This window comes from Mesoplodon bidens (assembly GCF_964165515.1).
Source record: "Mesoplodon bidens genome assembly, chromosome: 4".
Taxonomy (NCBI): Eukaryota; Metazoa; Chordata; class Mammalia; order Artiodactyla; family Ziphiidae; genus Mesoplodon; species Mesoplodon bidens.
This window is the reverse complement of record NC_138160.1, coordinates 103768053-103785848: the sequence shown is the minus strand read 5'-3', so window position 1 is coordinate 103785848 and position 17796 is coordinate 103768053. Positions and strand designations below refer to the sequence as shown.

Below are 17796 nucleotides of genomic sequence, written 5' to 3'. Positions count from 1 at the left end.
TAGACACAGTCACTCACTGAACAAATATTTATTGAGAAATCACGATACACCAGACATTGTACTAGATCTGAATCAAAAGGAATAAATACAGGCATAAGCCCTGTGATACCCTTAGCTTGCTACGAAAGGGGGACTCCCTCTTTATGCGGGGTGAAGGTGATAAGGAAAGCCATTAGATCCTTCACTGGGCTGAAACATCAAAATAGTTCAGAAGTGTTCTGCCCAACCCTGAAAAGTGGTGGTTACTCTTTGTGTACACTGGAAGGTTCCAGGGTAATTTGAGATCTACACTTAGTTATACATAGGAATCCTATCTGCTTACCCGAGTAAAATCTTGTCTCGAAAGTCATGGCACTAGCCCCTAAGAAAATCAAGAGAATACTATTATTAATTTGCAGTTAATTTTGGAGCTATTACACTAAAATAAAAAAGTTCTTTGAAGTTCTAATGCAAAAAAACAACACTGTCCTGATTATAAAATACTTACATGCTCAATGGAGAACATCTGGGAAATCAGAAAATTACAAAGAAAACAAAAACCTATCTATTCTATCACCATAGCTACTGTAAATGTTTTGGTACAGTTCTCTCCATTTTAAAAATGCCTTTATACATTTATTTTCATAGTTGACATCCGAATTTCTATGTGATTTTTCAAACTGAGTTTTCCATTTAAAAATATGAGCATTTCCCCATGTCATTAAATAACTTTCCTAAACATAATTCTTAAATTTGTAAAAATTATATCCCCAACTTGAATCATCTCAATGAGAGGTCATTCATCATGTGTAATCGAGTCGAAACATCCGGGGTCCCAGAGTTCTGAGAGGCGTCCAAAACTTAGCTAAAGCCTCTGATGGAACATTGGAACCTGGCAGGCGCGGCGGAGGCTGCTCCAAGGGCAGCTGCGGTCACAGACCGGGACCCGTCCGCATAGTCCCCTGCCCTGCGGCGCGCAAGTTGCCAGGAGGACCCGGAGCCCGGAGAGTCCTCGACTTTCCATCAGGTTTAATACGCGTCTACCCTGTAAGTTTCTGGCGATACCCCAGCGCGCACCCCTCAGCTCTCGGGTCCGGGCCGAGCCCGCAGCACCCGAGCAGCGCTGGCTTGCTCCGGATCCCGGCGCCCAGAGCAGCCTCTGTGTGGTTGGATTTGGCTGCGCCCTCCGTGGCGCGCCTCTCCGAGTCCCTAGCTCGGGTCGCTGGGCTGAACTTGGGAGGAGGCGCCCTCGGTTCCGGGCCTGCCCAGACTGCCCCATCCCCATCACCCCCGCCCCGAACCGGGAGCGCGCAGGCGCAGCCGGCCGAGAGTCCCACCAGCGGTCCCGGAGCCTGAGGTTGCGCCCGAGGCTCTGCCCCCGCTGCCACCGCTCACGATGGGCCCGGGTCCCCGGCTGCTGCTACCTCTCGTGCTTTGCGTGGGGCTCAGCGTTCTCGTACCTTCTGCGGGAGCGTCAGGCGTCCGCAAGCGAGGCCCTTCGGTGACGGCCAAGGTGACCGGGCGGCGGGCAGCAGTTTCCCCTCGTGCTGGCCGAGGGGATGGGAGAGCTTTGGGGACTGGAACCTCAGGGTCAGGGGCGGCGAGGAGGGGGCTTCCCGGGCGCAGAGGACGGGAGGCGGCCGGGGGGCTAGGTGGCAGGAGGCTGCCCGCGCGCGGGGGGCCGCGCTCTCCCGGAGACCTTGGGGGCGCTGGGCCGAGTCCGCCGCCCCCGCCGCCGGCTGTCTGAACTTTGCCTGGGAGTTGGGAGAAGCTTCCGGAACCGGCGGGCCCTTTCTTCAGGAAGGAGACCGCCGAGTACTTCCTTCGCCTCGGCGGGGACTAGGGAATAGAAGCAGGAAGAATGCGGGAGGGACGGGGACGGGCGGAGGAGACGCGTTGCGAGCGGAGGGGTTGCAGCTGGGCCGCCCGCCGCGGGTGTCACCTGACCTGGCAGATCCCAGGTCCAGCCCCTGTCGCGGTGGGGTCGGGGCAGGCGTTACGTGGCCTTGCTGAAACCAAGGGCTATCCTCCTTTTCCTGTATTTAGGAACGACCGTCCTCCCCGGGGAGGGAGAGGTGCGCTTTTCAGACAATTGCGGCCGGTGGGTGGACCCCAGGGCTTGGGGAAGGTGCTAGCACGGCACAGGCGGCTCCTGTATAACTGAGGCCAGCCTTTTGATCACGATTGGGGGGTGCGGTGGGGGGACATCTGCCATAGACTGGGTCTTTACAGCTTCAGGTCTTTTCCCACCATATTTAGCCAAGGTTAGAGGATAATGGGAGGGTGCAGGGAGAGATAGAGGGAGGGAGGGAGGGGATGATTTGGGGCCCTTGATGACCACTTCTAGAAAACCCAGTGGCAGGGGTGTCTTGGAATCTGGAAGGAGGGGCAGCTGCAGGTGGTCTTAGCAATCGGTCCGGTGTCTGCCAGTAGAAATGATACTGTTGGATGCTTAAATCCTCTACCACACACCCCACCCGAGGAGGGGGGAGGACAAGGGGCGGGGGAGGTTCAGCCCAACATCTGATGTAGCCTAAGAGTGAACAGAAAGGCCGTGCTGCGGGGTATGTGCGGTGATAAACTGAGCTTGCTGGCTTTGAGCACTGATTCTCTTCCCAGCCCCTTGATCTTTGGGGCTTATCTAGCTTTGGGAAACGGCTTATACAAGGCCACATAGCTGAAGGGAGGGAAGTGGGGGGGGTTCTTTCAATCTTCAGATACTATTTGGGTCTCATGGGATAAGCCTTAAACATAAAATTCATAAAGGGATGAAATGATGAAGGAAATAAACCCGGAAATAGATTGGGTGACATTTTAAAATACCTGAAGGGTAAGAAAAAAAGAAAAAAAAAAAAGCCTGGCAAAGACTTAGAAGGCAAAGGGAACTGCATATGCAAGGCCTCCAGACAGAAAAGCCATCGTATGTTCAGAGGATGGAGAAAGGATGGTGTGGCTTCAGCCCAGGGATGAGAGGGGGAGTGGCTTGAGATGAGGTTAGGGGGTGAGCCGCAGCAAGATCAGGTAGTGCCTTCCGGGCCACAGTTTGGAGTATAGGTTTTAAGGCAATTATTCTTATAATTTGAGGTCTTATTCTAAGTGCAGTTATAGCTGCTGAATGGTTTTAAGCATGGGATTGACAAGATCTCATATATACTTTTAAACAATTACTGTGGTTGTTCAGTGGAGAGTGAACTAAGAGGTCTTCAGGGCTCCAGGTCAGAATCTGGATGGTGGTGGCTTGGATTAGGGGGGGTAATGGTGGAAATGGGGAGCCAGGGAGGGACTAGAAATCGACTTTTGAAGTGTAACTAACAGGACTTGCTGACTGTTTAGATAAGGGTGAGAGAAAGGGAGTAGGACTGTCAGATGAAATACAGGATGCCCAGTGAGATGTGAATTTCAGATATGCAACAAATAATTTGTTACTGTGAGAACGTCACCTATAGTATTTGGGAACAGGCTTACCTGGGAAGCTTTTAGACCTACCAGTGCAGAGACCACCCCAGAGCAAGTCATCAGTAATAACAGTCTCTGGGAGTGTGGAGCTGCAGTTGGGAACCTCGAGGAGAGGGGAGGAAGCTGGTGGCTGCAAGAGGGGAAGAGTTGGGGCATCTTAACCCCAAGTCCAGGGCGCTGTCACTGAGGGAGTTTTCAGGACTCTGCTTTTGGAATAGTCACTCAATGTACCTCCTTTTTTCCCACCCCATTTGTCATTACATTCTAAAAACTGTGTAGGCATGTTCTTCCACAGTTTCAACTCTGTTGAATTACTTTTTCAGTGGACATTTTAAAACAACTAATCTATTGGAAAGTGGAAACATTAAAAAATGATTTCTCTGAGTGTGGAAAAGTAGATTAATTGGCCATCACTCTAGTGTATTGTTTTCCCCAGCAGTCTTTACCTTTTCCTCTGATTTTGTTTAAAAACAGGAATCTGTAAATGAGAGGTGTGAAGTGCTATTCCCCCCCCAGGGCCCTTTAATGACACTCACCTTGTCCATGAATCCTGCTGCCAGCCCGACACCTCAGCCTCCTGCCCAGCCATGGAGCCTCAGGTTGGGGCTCCAGCTCACTGGTCTCAAAATCCACCGAATTAGTGTTTGCAGCCCTGCCCTTTCCAGCAGATGCCATGGGCTCTGTGCCGGCTCAGGCACCGAGACTGTAGAAAATACTGCTGCCATCTTTCCAGCTGCACTCGTGTCACAGTTTGCTGGCACTTTCTGCAGCTCTTGGAGTGGCCAAGAGGCTTCAGCTGGGGTGACAGCAAGTTACCTAACGTCTGAGGCTCCTCCTCTATTCCATTTCTATTTCCTCTGTAAGTGGAAAGAGAAATAATACCTACCTGCAGGGTTTTGCATATTAGATGTGATAAAGCATGTAAAATGCTTAGCCCTGATTGAAGTTCCTGATTAAAGAGGTCAATTGCTAGTGTTATTTGTGTTATCTTATTAATCCTCCTGTGGCAGTGCAGCCCTGAGAGGAATCATCATCTGGGTACAGATGAGGAACAGGAGCTCAGAGCTGCCCAAGGTCCCATGGCCAGTTAGTGGTGGAGCTGGTTTGAGAACGGTTTCCTGGACCTCACAGCTCGTGTACTTGGTGTCTTCCCCAGTTACTTTGGAAATGGAAGCAGGATTAACTCTACAAGGGTTTGGGGCAGGCTATGTGGGTGCCTCTTGCCTCTTCCCCTGTCTTTCCCCACCTCCAGTGCCCTGTAATTAAAAAAAATAAATTTATTTACTTACTTATTTTTGGCTGCATTGGGTCTTCGTTGCTGCGCGTGGGCTTTCTCCAGTTGCAGCGAGCAGGGGCTACTCTTCGTTACAGTGTGCGGGCTTCTCATTGCAGTGGCTTCTCTTGTTGTGGAGCACAGACTCTAGGCATGTGGGCTCCCGTAGTTATGGCACATGGGCTCAGTAGTTGTGGCTCACGGGCTCTAGAGCACAGGCTCAGTGGCACACGGACTTAGTTGCTCCACGGCATGCGGGATCTTCCCGGACCAGGGCTCGAACCCGTGTCCCCTGTATTGGCAGGCGGATTCTTAACCACTGCACCACCAGGGAAGTCCCCCCGTAATTTTCAGATGACTTTCAAGGGCAGCCTCAAGGGAAAAAAGGAGTGACTGAGGGGCCAGCTCCTGAAGTGCAACATGGAATTCAAGTGCCACCTTTTCCAGGAAGCCTGCCCTGATCTCCAGATAATCATCACCTCTAACCGTGACATTTTATCTGTACATATCTTCTCATGAAACCTGACTTCCCATTATATTATAGCGAGTATCTATGTGCTTTCTGTTCTGCGGGACGGTAAGCTCCAGGAGGTTAGGGACTTTGCAGCCCCACCCCTTGTCTAGCACGGGGCCTGTTCCCAAGGACACGCAGCAAAGTCACAGACGATCTCAGGGTGAGAGGGTTTGCCTGGCAGCCACCCTGGGCCCACCTTCACCCTCTGTCTAGGTGTGTGTGCGCCCTGGTCCTCATTTAGTATCAACTGGCATTGAACTATTTAGGATTTTGTGAGTACCTGCGTGAGCTGACACTGTGCAGAGCACTGGGAATCTGAAAACACCGTTTCTACCCCTTAAGGGGTCCCTGCCTAGACAGAGCCGTAGTCATCATAAATCGCAGTCCAAGGGAACGCAGCCTCAAATTGAAATTTTGTCTTTCATGCTCCTAGTGTTGCCTAACGAAAGCTGGATCTCTTAGCTGGCATCCTTCCTTTGACTCTGGAACTGGTGAGTCTCCCTTCCCAGCCGGTTGCGGTCAGAAGGGCTGTGTTGCTTCTCTGCACATGGATCACTTTTCCTGCCTCAGTGCTTTGGTCCCAGAAAGAACTGCCCATCCTTGTCCCTGGAGGCTGCTCCCCTCCTTCCAGGCCTGCCTCCCATCACACCTTCGCAGGATGCCTTCCTTCAGCCTTAACATTCCTCCAGAACAGGGGGTGTACGGTGTTCTTGGGGCATGTGTAACCTGGGGCCTTGTGCTATGGTTGTTCGTTTACTTGGCCTGTTTACATAAGCTCCCTTAGGACAGGGACTCCCTCCAGTAGCTTGTACCCTCACGCTGCCTTCTGCATGGATCTTTGACAAGTACTTGTTGACAATAAGATTTGATTTCATCATTTCCATTAGAGTCAGGAAAACTGCTATATTTTCTTGCCATCATGCATGAAGTTGAAGGATGCTGTGGTTTGGAAAAAAATCATATTAATATGTGTGCTAGGCTGCGTGTAAGAAAATAAGATTGTTACTGAAGAGTTACGCTGGGTGACACTTTTTCTTCATCTTCTTATGCTGCCCTCCCACATTTGATTCTCTTTGCTGTTGAAGTGTTCACAGGCTTTATTTCCTCTTCTTTATTTTAAAAGTCTGATAGGCTTTTCTAGTGTCTTATACGGTGCTTCTTTACGATTACATACCCAATTCTTGTGCCGGTGCTGCTTCATTATTGCCTGTTATTGAATTTACTCCTTGGTTCAGAAATCCCTTTGGAGAACCTGCTTCTCTTTGACCCCAGCTCTGCATTCTGGGCTCCTGTGGGTGTTAATGCAGCTTCCTGAATTGTCCTACTCCACTGCACTGCCCAATCTCAAGGGCACCGTCTTCTGTGCATTCTGTGAAGTTTTACCATATAAATAATAATACAGTCTTTGCTGCTTTGGCCATGTAAAATTGCAAAATACCACATCATCCTGTGACAGACGTCCTGATGTATTGACAGAAGCTCTTGTCTTGAACTAAAGCTTGACAGTCTTTACTTTGTGATTTTTCTAAACTATACGACATCTTTTCTCTTTGACAACCCTTCTTATATTTTTTAAAGCCATCTCTTGAATGTCTTTTTTACCCATTCAAACAGTAAATTGGTTCATATAATCTAAACTCGCTAATAGAATGCCCTTTGACTCCATGGCCTTTTCAAGCATTCTATCTCAAAATCATCTCAACACAGTGATTTGTGAAGCAAGACGTATGTAATTTCATTTCAGATGAAACAGTTTTTAAAAAGTCCAAGAGAGCTTTTAAAGTTTATCTGCAAAAAAATAGTGACTCACTTCGGGATGTGTGCTTGCTCTTTTCTGTTCTAAACTGTTGTGACAGAGTAAGGACACATTGTACATGTGCAACTTTGGGGACATGATGACTGAATTTGGTGTCTGAGTTTACAGGGTAAATGGTTCTGTCAGGACCTGAGTGTAATGTTTGTTGTACTTTGGGTGCAGCTGTGGCCCTGGTGCCTTAGTGTGTCTGGACGTGAGTGGCAGGCCTTCTGGAGGAGTGTTGTGTGTTGTGATAATCTTTCACTGTCCCCTTGACAGCAGATGTCTACTGAGAACTCATTTAGCACTGCTCAAAGTTACAAAAAAATAAATCTGGATGGTTAGACTGTTTCTCTCCTCACCATTTTTTTCCCTCCTGCCAAGACTGGAGAGCATTACCCCTCAGAAGACCAACAGTCTCCACTCTAACCCGTGTCCGCAGAGCTAGGAAACAGGAGGCCAGAGCAGTGCTGGTCTGGGTTGTGGAGGGGAGAGGAATTCTTGAAGACATTACTGGCTGACTCTGACAATATTGAGTCCAACTTTAAACCCAGTTCCTAGTACAGTGCCTGGCCTAGAGGTGGTGCTCCGTAACTGTTTGGTGAATGAATATTTGTGAGTGAAATGCACCCACAAGATGGTTTCAGAGCTCCTTTAATTTATATCATGCTCCTTCATAAAATAGCTCCTTCATGCTCCTTTATAAAATACTGGTGGGCAGGGCCCTTGCATGTGGATCAGTTCTCAGATTATCATGTTCCCTTACCTTGTATTGTGGCTTTTTCACATTATAACCTTCTGCTCTGCCTTTCAACCACACGCAGGTCTTCTTTGATGTGAGGATTGGAGATAAAGATGTTGGCAGAATTGTGATTGGCCTCTTTGGAAAAGTTGTGCCCAAGACTGTGGAAAATTTTGTCGCACTGGCAACAGGAGAGGTATATCTCAGTTTTATTCCCTTTAACTGCGCAGAAGTAGATCTTCCTTCTTTTAAGCCAAATGTAAAGATGTATTCTGGGAAAATAAGTATTAAATTAGTAGATGAGATGAACCTGAGACATCTAACAATACTTTACTTTATTTTCCTAGAAAATCGCTATTCTTCAAGCCTTCAGTTTCCTCAGGGTTCTAGAAACTGACAGGAAACAGTCATCAAGTGAAAATGCAGACTTCTCTCTTTTTACTTGTGCAGGTTAATACTTTACCTCTATAGTTTATGTATTTACTTTTCAGTCAGCTAATGATAAATTTCTATCAGTAAATTATTGCAGGCACCTAATCTAGTTCTGTAGATATTTTGTGTAATTTTCTCATTTTGTCATTTCCAGATAAACACTGGGGTTTATCTTACAGTATGGGTTATATCTACTTGTGTATTCAATTGACATACTCTCTTTAGAAAGGATATGGATATAGAGGAAGCAAATTTCATCGCGTCATCAAAGATTTCATGATTCAAGGAGGAGACTTCACCAGTGGAGATGGCACTGGCGGTAACGTTTTCTCTAACATTTTTCCTTTCCTGCTTACCCAGGTGAAACCTAAGATTAAGATGATGTATTTACCCAGCATATTGAATTCCCAGATTTAAGGAACAAAGTCATAAAGACAACCAGACTAATTTTTCAAGAAGGATTGAGTTGGGGTGGGGGGCCTTATCTAACAAAATCTTGGTAGGTGTGAATGAGTGAGGCCTCCTAATTTTTAACAGTATTGCTTTGGTGTTCATTATCTTTCTGTAGTGGAGATATATTCATTTAGTAGGCTGTTTTGCAGTGCTTAAAATCCTAGACTTCTGGTATGTAGCAATACAGAAAGATGTCTGTCATAGCAAGGAAAGGTAGACTGAAAAACTGTGTACCCTGGGGTGGCAGCCAGCTGCAGATGGGCACATTGGTGGAGGGGGTCTGGGGACATCATGCCAGAATTACGAGGCTGGTATTTAGGTGGCAGGATTATAGGTGAATTTACCTCCTTCCTTCAAAATTCTTTCATTTTTATTGTCAGCTTTTTCAATAACAAAAAAGTTAATAGACAACTTGTCAAAATTACAGTATACATTAATTTTTATCAACAAAGTTAGAATTCTATAAAGTACAAATAATTCAATTTATAGAGTTTAAGTATCTCTGAGCTTATTGTTTCTCATTGAGGATTCCAGCTACCCAGCTCCCTGGACTATTTTTCCTCAGAAATGTAGTGAGTTCCTGAACACACACACAGTATATAACCACACAGAATTTAAATTTACTTCAGGTTTAAGATTTTTAATTCAGCAAATACTGGTTTTGGTGGATATTAAATTGCTAACTTTTTAAAGAAACAAGCCATTTTCAAGCACTGTTGTTAATTTTATGTTTATTGCAATTTTTTAAATAACAAAATGGCTGCCATTAAATGTTTGGATTTGCCAGACACTTCAGGAGGATTACTTTTAGTCCCTGCAGAAATGCTGCTGGGTATGGGAATGTAGAATGGAGCACAGGAACATGTTCAGGTTACTTGGTTTCATGGGGTTGGTGAGGATGCTCAGGGTAGCAACCCCAGCTGCTGCAGAGCTGGGTCTCAGTGGAAAAGCCTGCAGCTCCAGTATGGGTCCCCTCAGGACTGGCACCCCACCGCCCTGCCTGGGGCCCAGCAAGAATGGTGATGGAGCTCTACTGTGTCCTCTTTTCTGGGCCCCCCTCTCTTTCTGCTTTCCCTGCTCTGTGTGTGTGTATGGGCTCACATGAGTTTTGTAGATAGGACCTTTTGGATCATTTAAATTTAGCCTAGACCTCTCTGTAGGCAAAACTTTCCTGCCAGGCCACCTCATATGTCACTTACCAACCAGCTATAAATGGCTTGCCTTTGGTATCCACTTCTGGTCCTTCTAACTGAGCCAGGATTTTTTTTTCTTGGTAAGATGAATTATATTTGATCTAGTCTACAAAAACAAAAAAAAACAGTCAGGTTTCCTTAAATTATTAAATATTGTATTAATTACTCAGATAAGTATAAAATAATACAAAGGAGTGAAGTTGTTAAAATATCTAGTTATTCATTCAAAAGCCATATATTGCAAGATGTAAACCTTAAGAAGGAAATAATTAGGATTCACAAAATGTCCTTACTAATTCCTCTACTGCAACACTTTCTAGATATTGTGTTTTAAAAGTTAACTACATTAGCTATGAAGAAGTTTTGGTTGTATATAAATGAAGAAAAACGCCTATGTGAGACCCAAGTCTTAAGGAAGTAGAATTTTTGCCTGGTCCTTCACAAGTACTGCATAGTGAGAAGGAGATAACACAAGAGCTAACTGAGCCAGAACTTTAAGGTTGGCCACCAATGGATAAGGAACCCTGCAGTGGAGGAGGTGGGTGTGACAGTCACTCAGGGTGTCAGAGGATGGAGCAGATGCTTTTCATGGTCTGTACTGTTGTTTTATAGGAAAAATGTGTTCTGCTCTCCCTGCTGCTGTGCTTGATCTCCAGCCCCCATGCCTGCCTTTGGTTCTTCCGTTCAAGGTTGGCTCCCTGGGTGCTGCCAGTTGCTGTGACCCTCTGTATCCTGATGAGCCCTGAAGTCATCAAGCCTAATGACTTCCAGGCTGGCGCTGCTGTTCTCAGTGCTGAGGCTCTTCGTGCTTAGAGAACCAGAGTTAGAGCCAGAAGTTCAAGTTCTACTCTGCCGTTTTCAAGTTTGATAACCTCTGTTTCCCATTCAAAATGGGAATGAGAAAACCTATTCTATAGGATTGTTGTGAGAATTAACTAAGGGTGTATATTAAGTGCGTATTGTACTCTGGTTGGCTGCAGAGGTAGGAGTGATCCAGGGCAAGTGACCTGAACCTCAGGACAGAGGTGGAGCCACTAGGTTGGCTTATCCACCTTTCCATCGGGCTTCACAATGTCATCCTGCCCTTCAGTTCCTTCTCGTTTCAGAGTGAAATCACTGACTTGCTTGTTCAGGGTTTGGGTCTTGGTTTGAGGCCAGAGGGCATCCTCCCATCTTGTGTCATACTTAAGGCTTTTGTTTATTTGTTTTGGTCCCTGATGCCCTGTTCCCTTAAGGAGTTCTTTTTTTTTTTTTTTTTTTTAATTTTTTTGGCCGCACTGCATGGCATGCAGCATCCTAGTTCCCCAGCCAGGGATCTAACCCATGCCCCCTGCAGTGGAAGCATGGGATCTTAACTACTGGACCTCCAGGAAAGTCCCCGTTAAGGAGTTAATTTTATCCTCTGCTTTATTTCTCCTTATATTTGACCATCTTTTCCCCATCCCCACCTCCTACAGGGTTCTATTAACCAATCTACTCAAAGCTTATATTCCCCTTTGAAGAATTTACTTTCATAGAACATCTGTTGTCTCTCCCCTTTTTGTTTTGTCTCACTCAGGTATAAGCATTTATGGTGAGACATTTCCAGATGAGAACTTCAAACTGAAGCATTATGGCATTGGGTGGGTCAGCATGGCCAATGCTGGGCCTGACACCAACGGCTCTCAGTTCTTTATCACCTTGACCAAGCCCACCTGGTTGGATGGCAAACATGTGGTATTTGGAAAAGTCATTGATGGAATGGTAACTTGATGTATTATTTTTTCTCACTCAAAGATTTATAATGAGAGTACTCTTAGTGATTTAATCTCCAAATGTGCTTGTTAGAGAGCCATAATTATATGCTGACTGGCCTCTTCAAAGGTGAATAAATTATATATGGTGTGGTATTTTTAATTGTTAGGAGCATTGGGGTAGAAGCTGGGGACTTGACAGGGAGAAGTTGAGTACTTAATTCATCTCACACTTGAAATAAGTGGAAACTCTTTTTAAAGTAACCAAATAAAATCCCATATGTACATACAATGAAATATTATTCAGCCTTAAAAAGGAAGGAGATCCTGTCACATGCTACAACATGAATAAACCTTTGGAATGTTAAAGAAAATAAGCCAGTCACAAAAAGGCTGTATGATTCCATTCAAATGAGGTATCTAAAGTAGTCAAATACATGGGAACATAAAGCAGAATGGTGGTTGCCAGGGGCTGGGGGGAGGAGGAAATGGGGAGCTAGTTTCAGTGGGTATCTCTATAGATCTTCAGTTTTATAAGATGAAAAAGTTCTGGAGTTTAGTTGCACAATAGTGTGAATATGCTTAAACTAATGAACTGTACACTTAGAAATGGATAAGATGGCAAATTTTATGTTCTGTGTTTCTTACCACAATTCAAAATAAAATATTTTTAAAACCCCTGAGCCCCATGTGGTTTAGTAGAGACACAGTCACCTTCAATGACACACGGTATAACAACCAAAATTCCTAGAGAGTTCAAGTTTATGCTGCTGTGTCTTAAAGAATATCAAAGGGGTCCAATTCATAATCCATAGAAAAACTTTAAAAAATCCTCATTCTTTTCCACTCCCAGCATTTCTCCTCCTTAGCAACTGCCCGAAGATGCTCTTCCAGCTCTTCAACTGGCAACTATAAGGTCTGCCCGACACAACCCTGGACAATCCTTGGTTCCCTTCCCTCTTCCACATTTCATTGTTTGTTTTCATGTGAACTCATCCAAATGTAAACAAACCAATCATGCTCATTGCAGTTCTTCCACAACTTCTGTTATTCTGATTCTACTTGACAAAAGGCCAGGAACTGAACCGGCTGACTCAGAACCTCCGTTACAAGGCAAGGAGGTGTTCAACCAGAGCTGTCAAATAATTCTCATTAGCAAGCAGGATGAAAGGCAAACGGGGTAGATACCTATCACTTAATATATCACTTTAGGTCCCATCACAGTGAAGGACGTGCCTATATTTTCATAAGCCGCAATGTCCTCAAAAGAATCTATTCTTAAATAGTAACGAATCCTAGCACTCCTCAAGTCTCTTATTGAACTTTGCTTTTTAAATGCGCTAAACATAGACGTGCATGTGTTAAACCAGTTTGGAGCTTTGACCACTGGGTCTAACCAGTTTCTAAGTAGTTTAAATGTAAACTGATTCAAACATTCGTTTGATGAGTATTTTTGAATACAACATAATGCTAGGCTGTAAGAAAAATGAAGAGTATGCATTTGGGGCTTTCTTCCTCTGGTCATGGTTTCTCTTCTAGTCTTCTGGATCTTATGTCTTGGTGCCCTGGTGTACCAACCTCCTTCCACCACTGGTATGCATCCTGGGAGATCTGCTGCCTGGTCTTAGACAAACAGTCCTTAACATTTTATGAGTCATAAACTACTTTGAGAAACTAGGGAAAACTATAAACTTTCTCTCCATAAGAAAAAAAAAAGTGTGGGTGTTTCATATAGTTTCAAGGAATTTTCAGAATCTCCTGACTTCCATCCCCTGACCCTCCAGAGATTGTCTGGGTAGCCTTATTAACACTGGACCTCACCCCAGACTTACAGAACCAGAACCTCCAGAGGTGGGCCCGCGAATAAGTGTGTTAAAAAATTGTGGTAAAATATACACAACATAGAAATTTCCATTTTAACCATTAAGCAGTTTTTAAAGTGCCACAGGTAATTCAGATGTGTAGCTGCTGCTTTAGGTACACATGTGCACATATGAACCCACACACACAATCTATTTGAAATATAATTATTGATATTATTAGAAGAATGCTGGTCTTTTATCTTAACCTAAGTCAGCCAGAGACTGGATTAGCTGACACCATGTCCAAAGCGCTCAGAGACTTTGTTGCTATTTTTGTCTCAGCGCTGTTTGGGAAACTCATCAGAAGTCCACTTGCCTAGTCCTTGCCCAGTATGTGACATAAATTAGTCCATGAGCTTGTGAAGCCTTCCGGAGTAGAGAAAGGGGCCTTTTACACGACTGTGGGGTTGGGGTTACATTAGTATCAGACTCAACCTGTAGTTTACTGGCTGGGGTCAGCTTTAAAATGGGCAAACCCAGAACTAGCTCCACTACTAAATCTGCTTTCTGGCTCATTTTCTTATGCCTAGACCTCTTATAGAGTGGAGTTGAAATTGTCTCAAACTCCGTGTTAACTCTTAAGTTGGGTTGTAACAAGTGAATAGAAATACTTTTTATTAGCGCTAGATGTTTGCAAAAATATCTAATTTTTTAGAATATAAAATGCTAATAAAAAGAAGAGAGGAAATACACAAATATGCTCTCTGATTAGCAAGCTAGTGGGTAAATTTTATTCTGTTTTATATAAATTTCCTGACTAAATTTTCCATAGTTATCTTGCATGGTTTTTGTAATTATAGAAAAAGCAAAAACAACTTATTTCCCACTAGGGCTTTCAGACTTCACATTGATTTTACCTCTTGATCACCACAGTTCCTGGTCAGAAGTGATCCATGGGTCTACTTTTCTCTCACCAGACAGTGGTCCACTCCATAGAACTTCAGGCAACTGATGGGCGTGACCGTCCTCTCACTGACTGCTCCATCATCAACAGTGGCAAGATAGATGTGAAAACACCCTTTGTGGTAGAGGTCGCTGACTGGTGATACAATTGGCAGGAAACAAAGAAGAACACACCCTGCCAGGGGTGTGTGTGTGTGTGTGTGTGTGTGTGTGTTGATTCTTAAAAGTTACTGTTTTACTTTGTTTTTTAACTTTATTCTGTTTTCTACCCCGGATCACATGAAGGTTATAGAAAGCAACCACTCAAAGTTTAGTTAGCATGAATTTTGGTAAATCACTTGTTTAGGGACTTTGCACTTAAAAGACATATCCCTTTCCTCCAATGGTGCTGTTTTTAAACTAGAAAACTTTGTATTGGCTATTTTCTTTTGAAGAACACAATCATTTCTTTGCTGGATTAATTGTGACCCCCAAATTGAGTGATGCTGAAGATTTGTCTGAAAAAAGATGGGAACAAGAAGTTTATTACTTTGTATTCAAACAGAAATTCTTTTCAGGTAGAGGGAGATTTGATTAGTATTATCTGATATATGTCACAGGGACTTTTACCTGATAAAAGGTGCTTTGGTATTCTCTATATTAAATACTTTTTATGTAGATCAATTATTTTTGCAAGACTTTCTTTTAACCTGAAGTGCTTTAAAACAGAAAGTAATGTACAAAATATATGCATTTTAATGTTAATAATGAGAGATTAGTGAGGGTTCTGTAAGTCAAAATATTAGCACAACTGGATAATTTGGGATGGGTATGCACAGAAATGATGCCCATCCATATCCCAAATACTTGAGCTGATTATTCACTAATTTTAACTCGGTGTAACATGTTTAGAAAGTTCCCTTGAGTCCAGTTGCAACAAAAAGGAGTCTTTCTTCACTTACATAGTGGGGATGAAGATTCGGGCTGTACTTAAACTAGATGGGAAAGTAAAATCTTATTGGTGGGGCCTTGTTGTAACATACCTGGCTGTACCAGAATGTGCCTGATCTCTGTTCAGATGGGAGTGGTAGTTGTTAAACGGCCCCATTGCGTCTCCCCAAAATTACATCTCTTGAGCTGTATTCTAAGAAAACCACTTCAATGAGAGATAAGATGAAACGAGCATTCTTACTGCTGATAGGGGTGTTAATTGCTACAATCCTCCTGAAGAGCATTTTGTTATTTTTTTCCAAAAAACTTTATTAAAGGGCTTTGACATGCCACGTACCAGTTTTGAGTTTGGGGAATACAGCAGTGGACAGTGAGAAAAAGGCATCATGGAACTTACATTCTAGTGATGAAGACAGAATAAATGAGGTAACAAGTAAAAGGGTGTTGACACTGTAAAGAAAACACACCAGGTTTGCTGGAAAGGCTCAGGTGTGGGTGAGGGAGAGGGGCGCTGTTTGGGTGGTCTCATGGGGGGGACATTTGAGCTGAGCTCTGAGGAGAGAGAAGAGGCGGCTGTCAGGCCAGATCTATGATCCAGGCCTTCCAGGCAGAGAGGGGAGAGATAACACGAGGGTCCTGAGGTGGAATGTGTGGATTCCAGGACAGAAGAGAAAGCCAGTGTGCTGCAGCCTGAGAGGTCAGAGAATAAGGCTGATAATGGAGCATTTGGGGCCTGGGGTGCCAGGGCAGAGCTCTTCTTTTATTCCCAGTACAGTGGGGAGCTATCGGGTTTAAGTTGGGGGGGCATGATATGATCTGCATTTAAGACTATTTTGTCTACTATGAGGAGGATTTTTATAGGGGGTTGAAGTACATACCAGGAAACTCAAAACATTCGTATCCTTTGGAATCCCACTCCTGGGACTTTGCTGTAGACAGTGATCTGAACTTGAAAGCGTGACAATGTTTTGGATAGTCTGGCAACCAGTCCCCCTTGGTCCGGAGATGGCCACCTGTTTTCTTTGAGGAATCACACCATCCTTTCAGACATCTCTTATCCTTAGGGTGGGCTGACCCTACAGATGGGTACATACCTGGCCTGGCAAACTCATTTATTAACTCACTTGATAAATATTAGATGCTGGAGAGAGCTGCAAATGGAACTGCCAGCCCTCGTGGTTCCCATGGAAGGAGACAAATAATTCACACATATAACACATGAATATATAACAGAACATCAGGTAGTCATAAGTCCACAAAGAGAAACAGGGAGAGAGACTAGAGAGTGAAGAGGTGATCAGGGCAGTCCCTGAAGGAAGTGAGGGGGCAGCAAGCCATGGGGACATTGGGGGGAAGAGTGAGCAAGGCAGAGGGGACAAGAGTAGTGGCCCTGGATGAAGGGCAGACTGGTGGGTTCAAGAAACAGCAAAGGGGGCTTCCCTGGTGGCGCAGTGGTTGAGAGTCCGCCTGCCGATGCAGGGGACACGGGTTCATGCCCCAGTCCGGGAGGATCCCACATGACGTGGAGCGGCTGGGCTGGTGAGCCGTGGCCACTGAGTATGCATGTCCGGAGCCTGTGCTCCGCAACGGGAGAGGCCACAACAGCGAGAGGCCCGCGTACTGCAAAAAAAAAAAAAGAAACAGCAAAGGGTCCAGGTGTGCAGAGTGAGGGCAGTGGAGGAGTCAGATGGGAGAGGTGGGAAAGGGAGCAGGGGGTCCTATAGGCCAGTGGGAACATTCCCTTGTCCAGGCCCCAGTGACAGGCTCAGAGTTACATGTTTGACCCCAGTCATATTAGCTTCAACTGTGGGAGTTCTGCTGGAAATGCTAGGACAGAGCTGCTGTTTCTTATGGGAAGAGGTAAAGGAGCAGGCGTGAGAATGAAATCAGCACAAAGGGAAGCTGGTCCAGGAGATGGAAGATGGATTCCTGAAGACACTGCTGAGCCCCTAAGTCTAGCCATGCCTGAAGCTTTTTAATCATGCAAGCTAATACAGTTCCTCTTTTGCTTAAGCCAGGGTGAATTGATTTCTTGTGACTTACAACCTAAAGTCTTTGTCTAATACAGCAATATTGGAAAAGTTTTATGTATAAAGATGTGAACTGCAGAATTGTTTATGATTGCAAAATACTGGAAGCAACTTGAATGTCCCAAAATGGTTATAAAGGAGTAGTATGCATTCATTAAGACTGATGCTACAAAACTTAGAGTAATGTGTTTTAAAGAAAAAAGTAGAAATTCTGTATGCAGCACGATCTCAATTATGTAAATACATTCTCAAAAAGCAAAATCAACAAAATGTAGATTGACGTAAAAACAAATGCAAATGGTGGGATTTTTAAAACTCATGTTTATATTTTCTTTACTTTTTTGTCTTCTAATTTTTCTCTAGAGTGTATTTCTTTATAATACAATACTTAGGAAAAAACGTATTCAAATTTTTTTAAAGGTAACACAGGAGGAAATTGGAAACAAATGTCCTCATACATATAAAGTTCCTTAAGTCTCAAATGTCAGAAAGCACATAAGC

At 44.4% G+C, this 17796-nt stretch overlaps 1 protein-coding gene across 1 annotated transcript; it reads left to right on the top strand.

Annotated features, from left to right (window-relative positions):
* Positions 1-1287: 1287 nt before the first annotated feature.
* On the top strand, positions 1288-14998 carry PPIC (peptidylprolyl isomerase C). Its single transcript, XM_081231111.1, has 5 exons — positions 1288-1492; positions 7842-7955; positions 8417-8510; positions 11396-11580; positions 14350-14998. Exons 1-5 carry the CDS (start codon positions 1376-1378, stop codon positions 14476-14478), a joined length of 639 nt encoding a protein of 212 aa, XP_081087237.1. The 5' UTR covers positions 1288-1375; the 3' UTR covers positions 14479-14998.
* Positions 14999-17796: the final 2798 nt, after the last annotated feature.

Excerpts from the sequence above, each read along its gene's own strand:
- PPIC (XM_081231111.1), top strand. The coding sequence starts at position 1,376 with ATGGGCCCGGGTCCCCGGCTGCTGCTACCTCTCGTGCTTTGCGTGGGG. Across the intron at positions 7,956-8,416 it reads TCGCACTGGCAACAGGAGAG|AAAGGATATGGATATAGAGG; the intron begins GTATATCTCAGT and ends TACTCTCTTTAG. Across the intron at positions 11,581-14,349 it reads GAAAAGTCATTGATGGAATG|ACAGTGGTCCACTCCATAGA; the intron begins GTAACTTGATGT and ends TTCTCTCACCAG.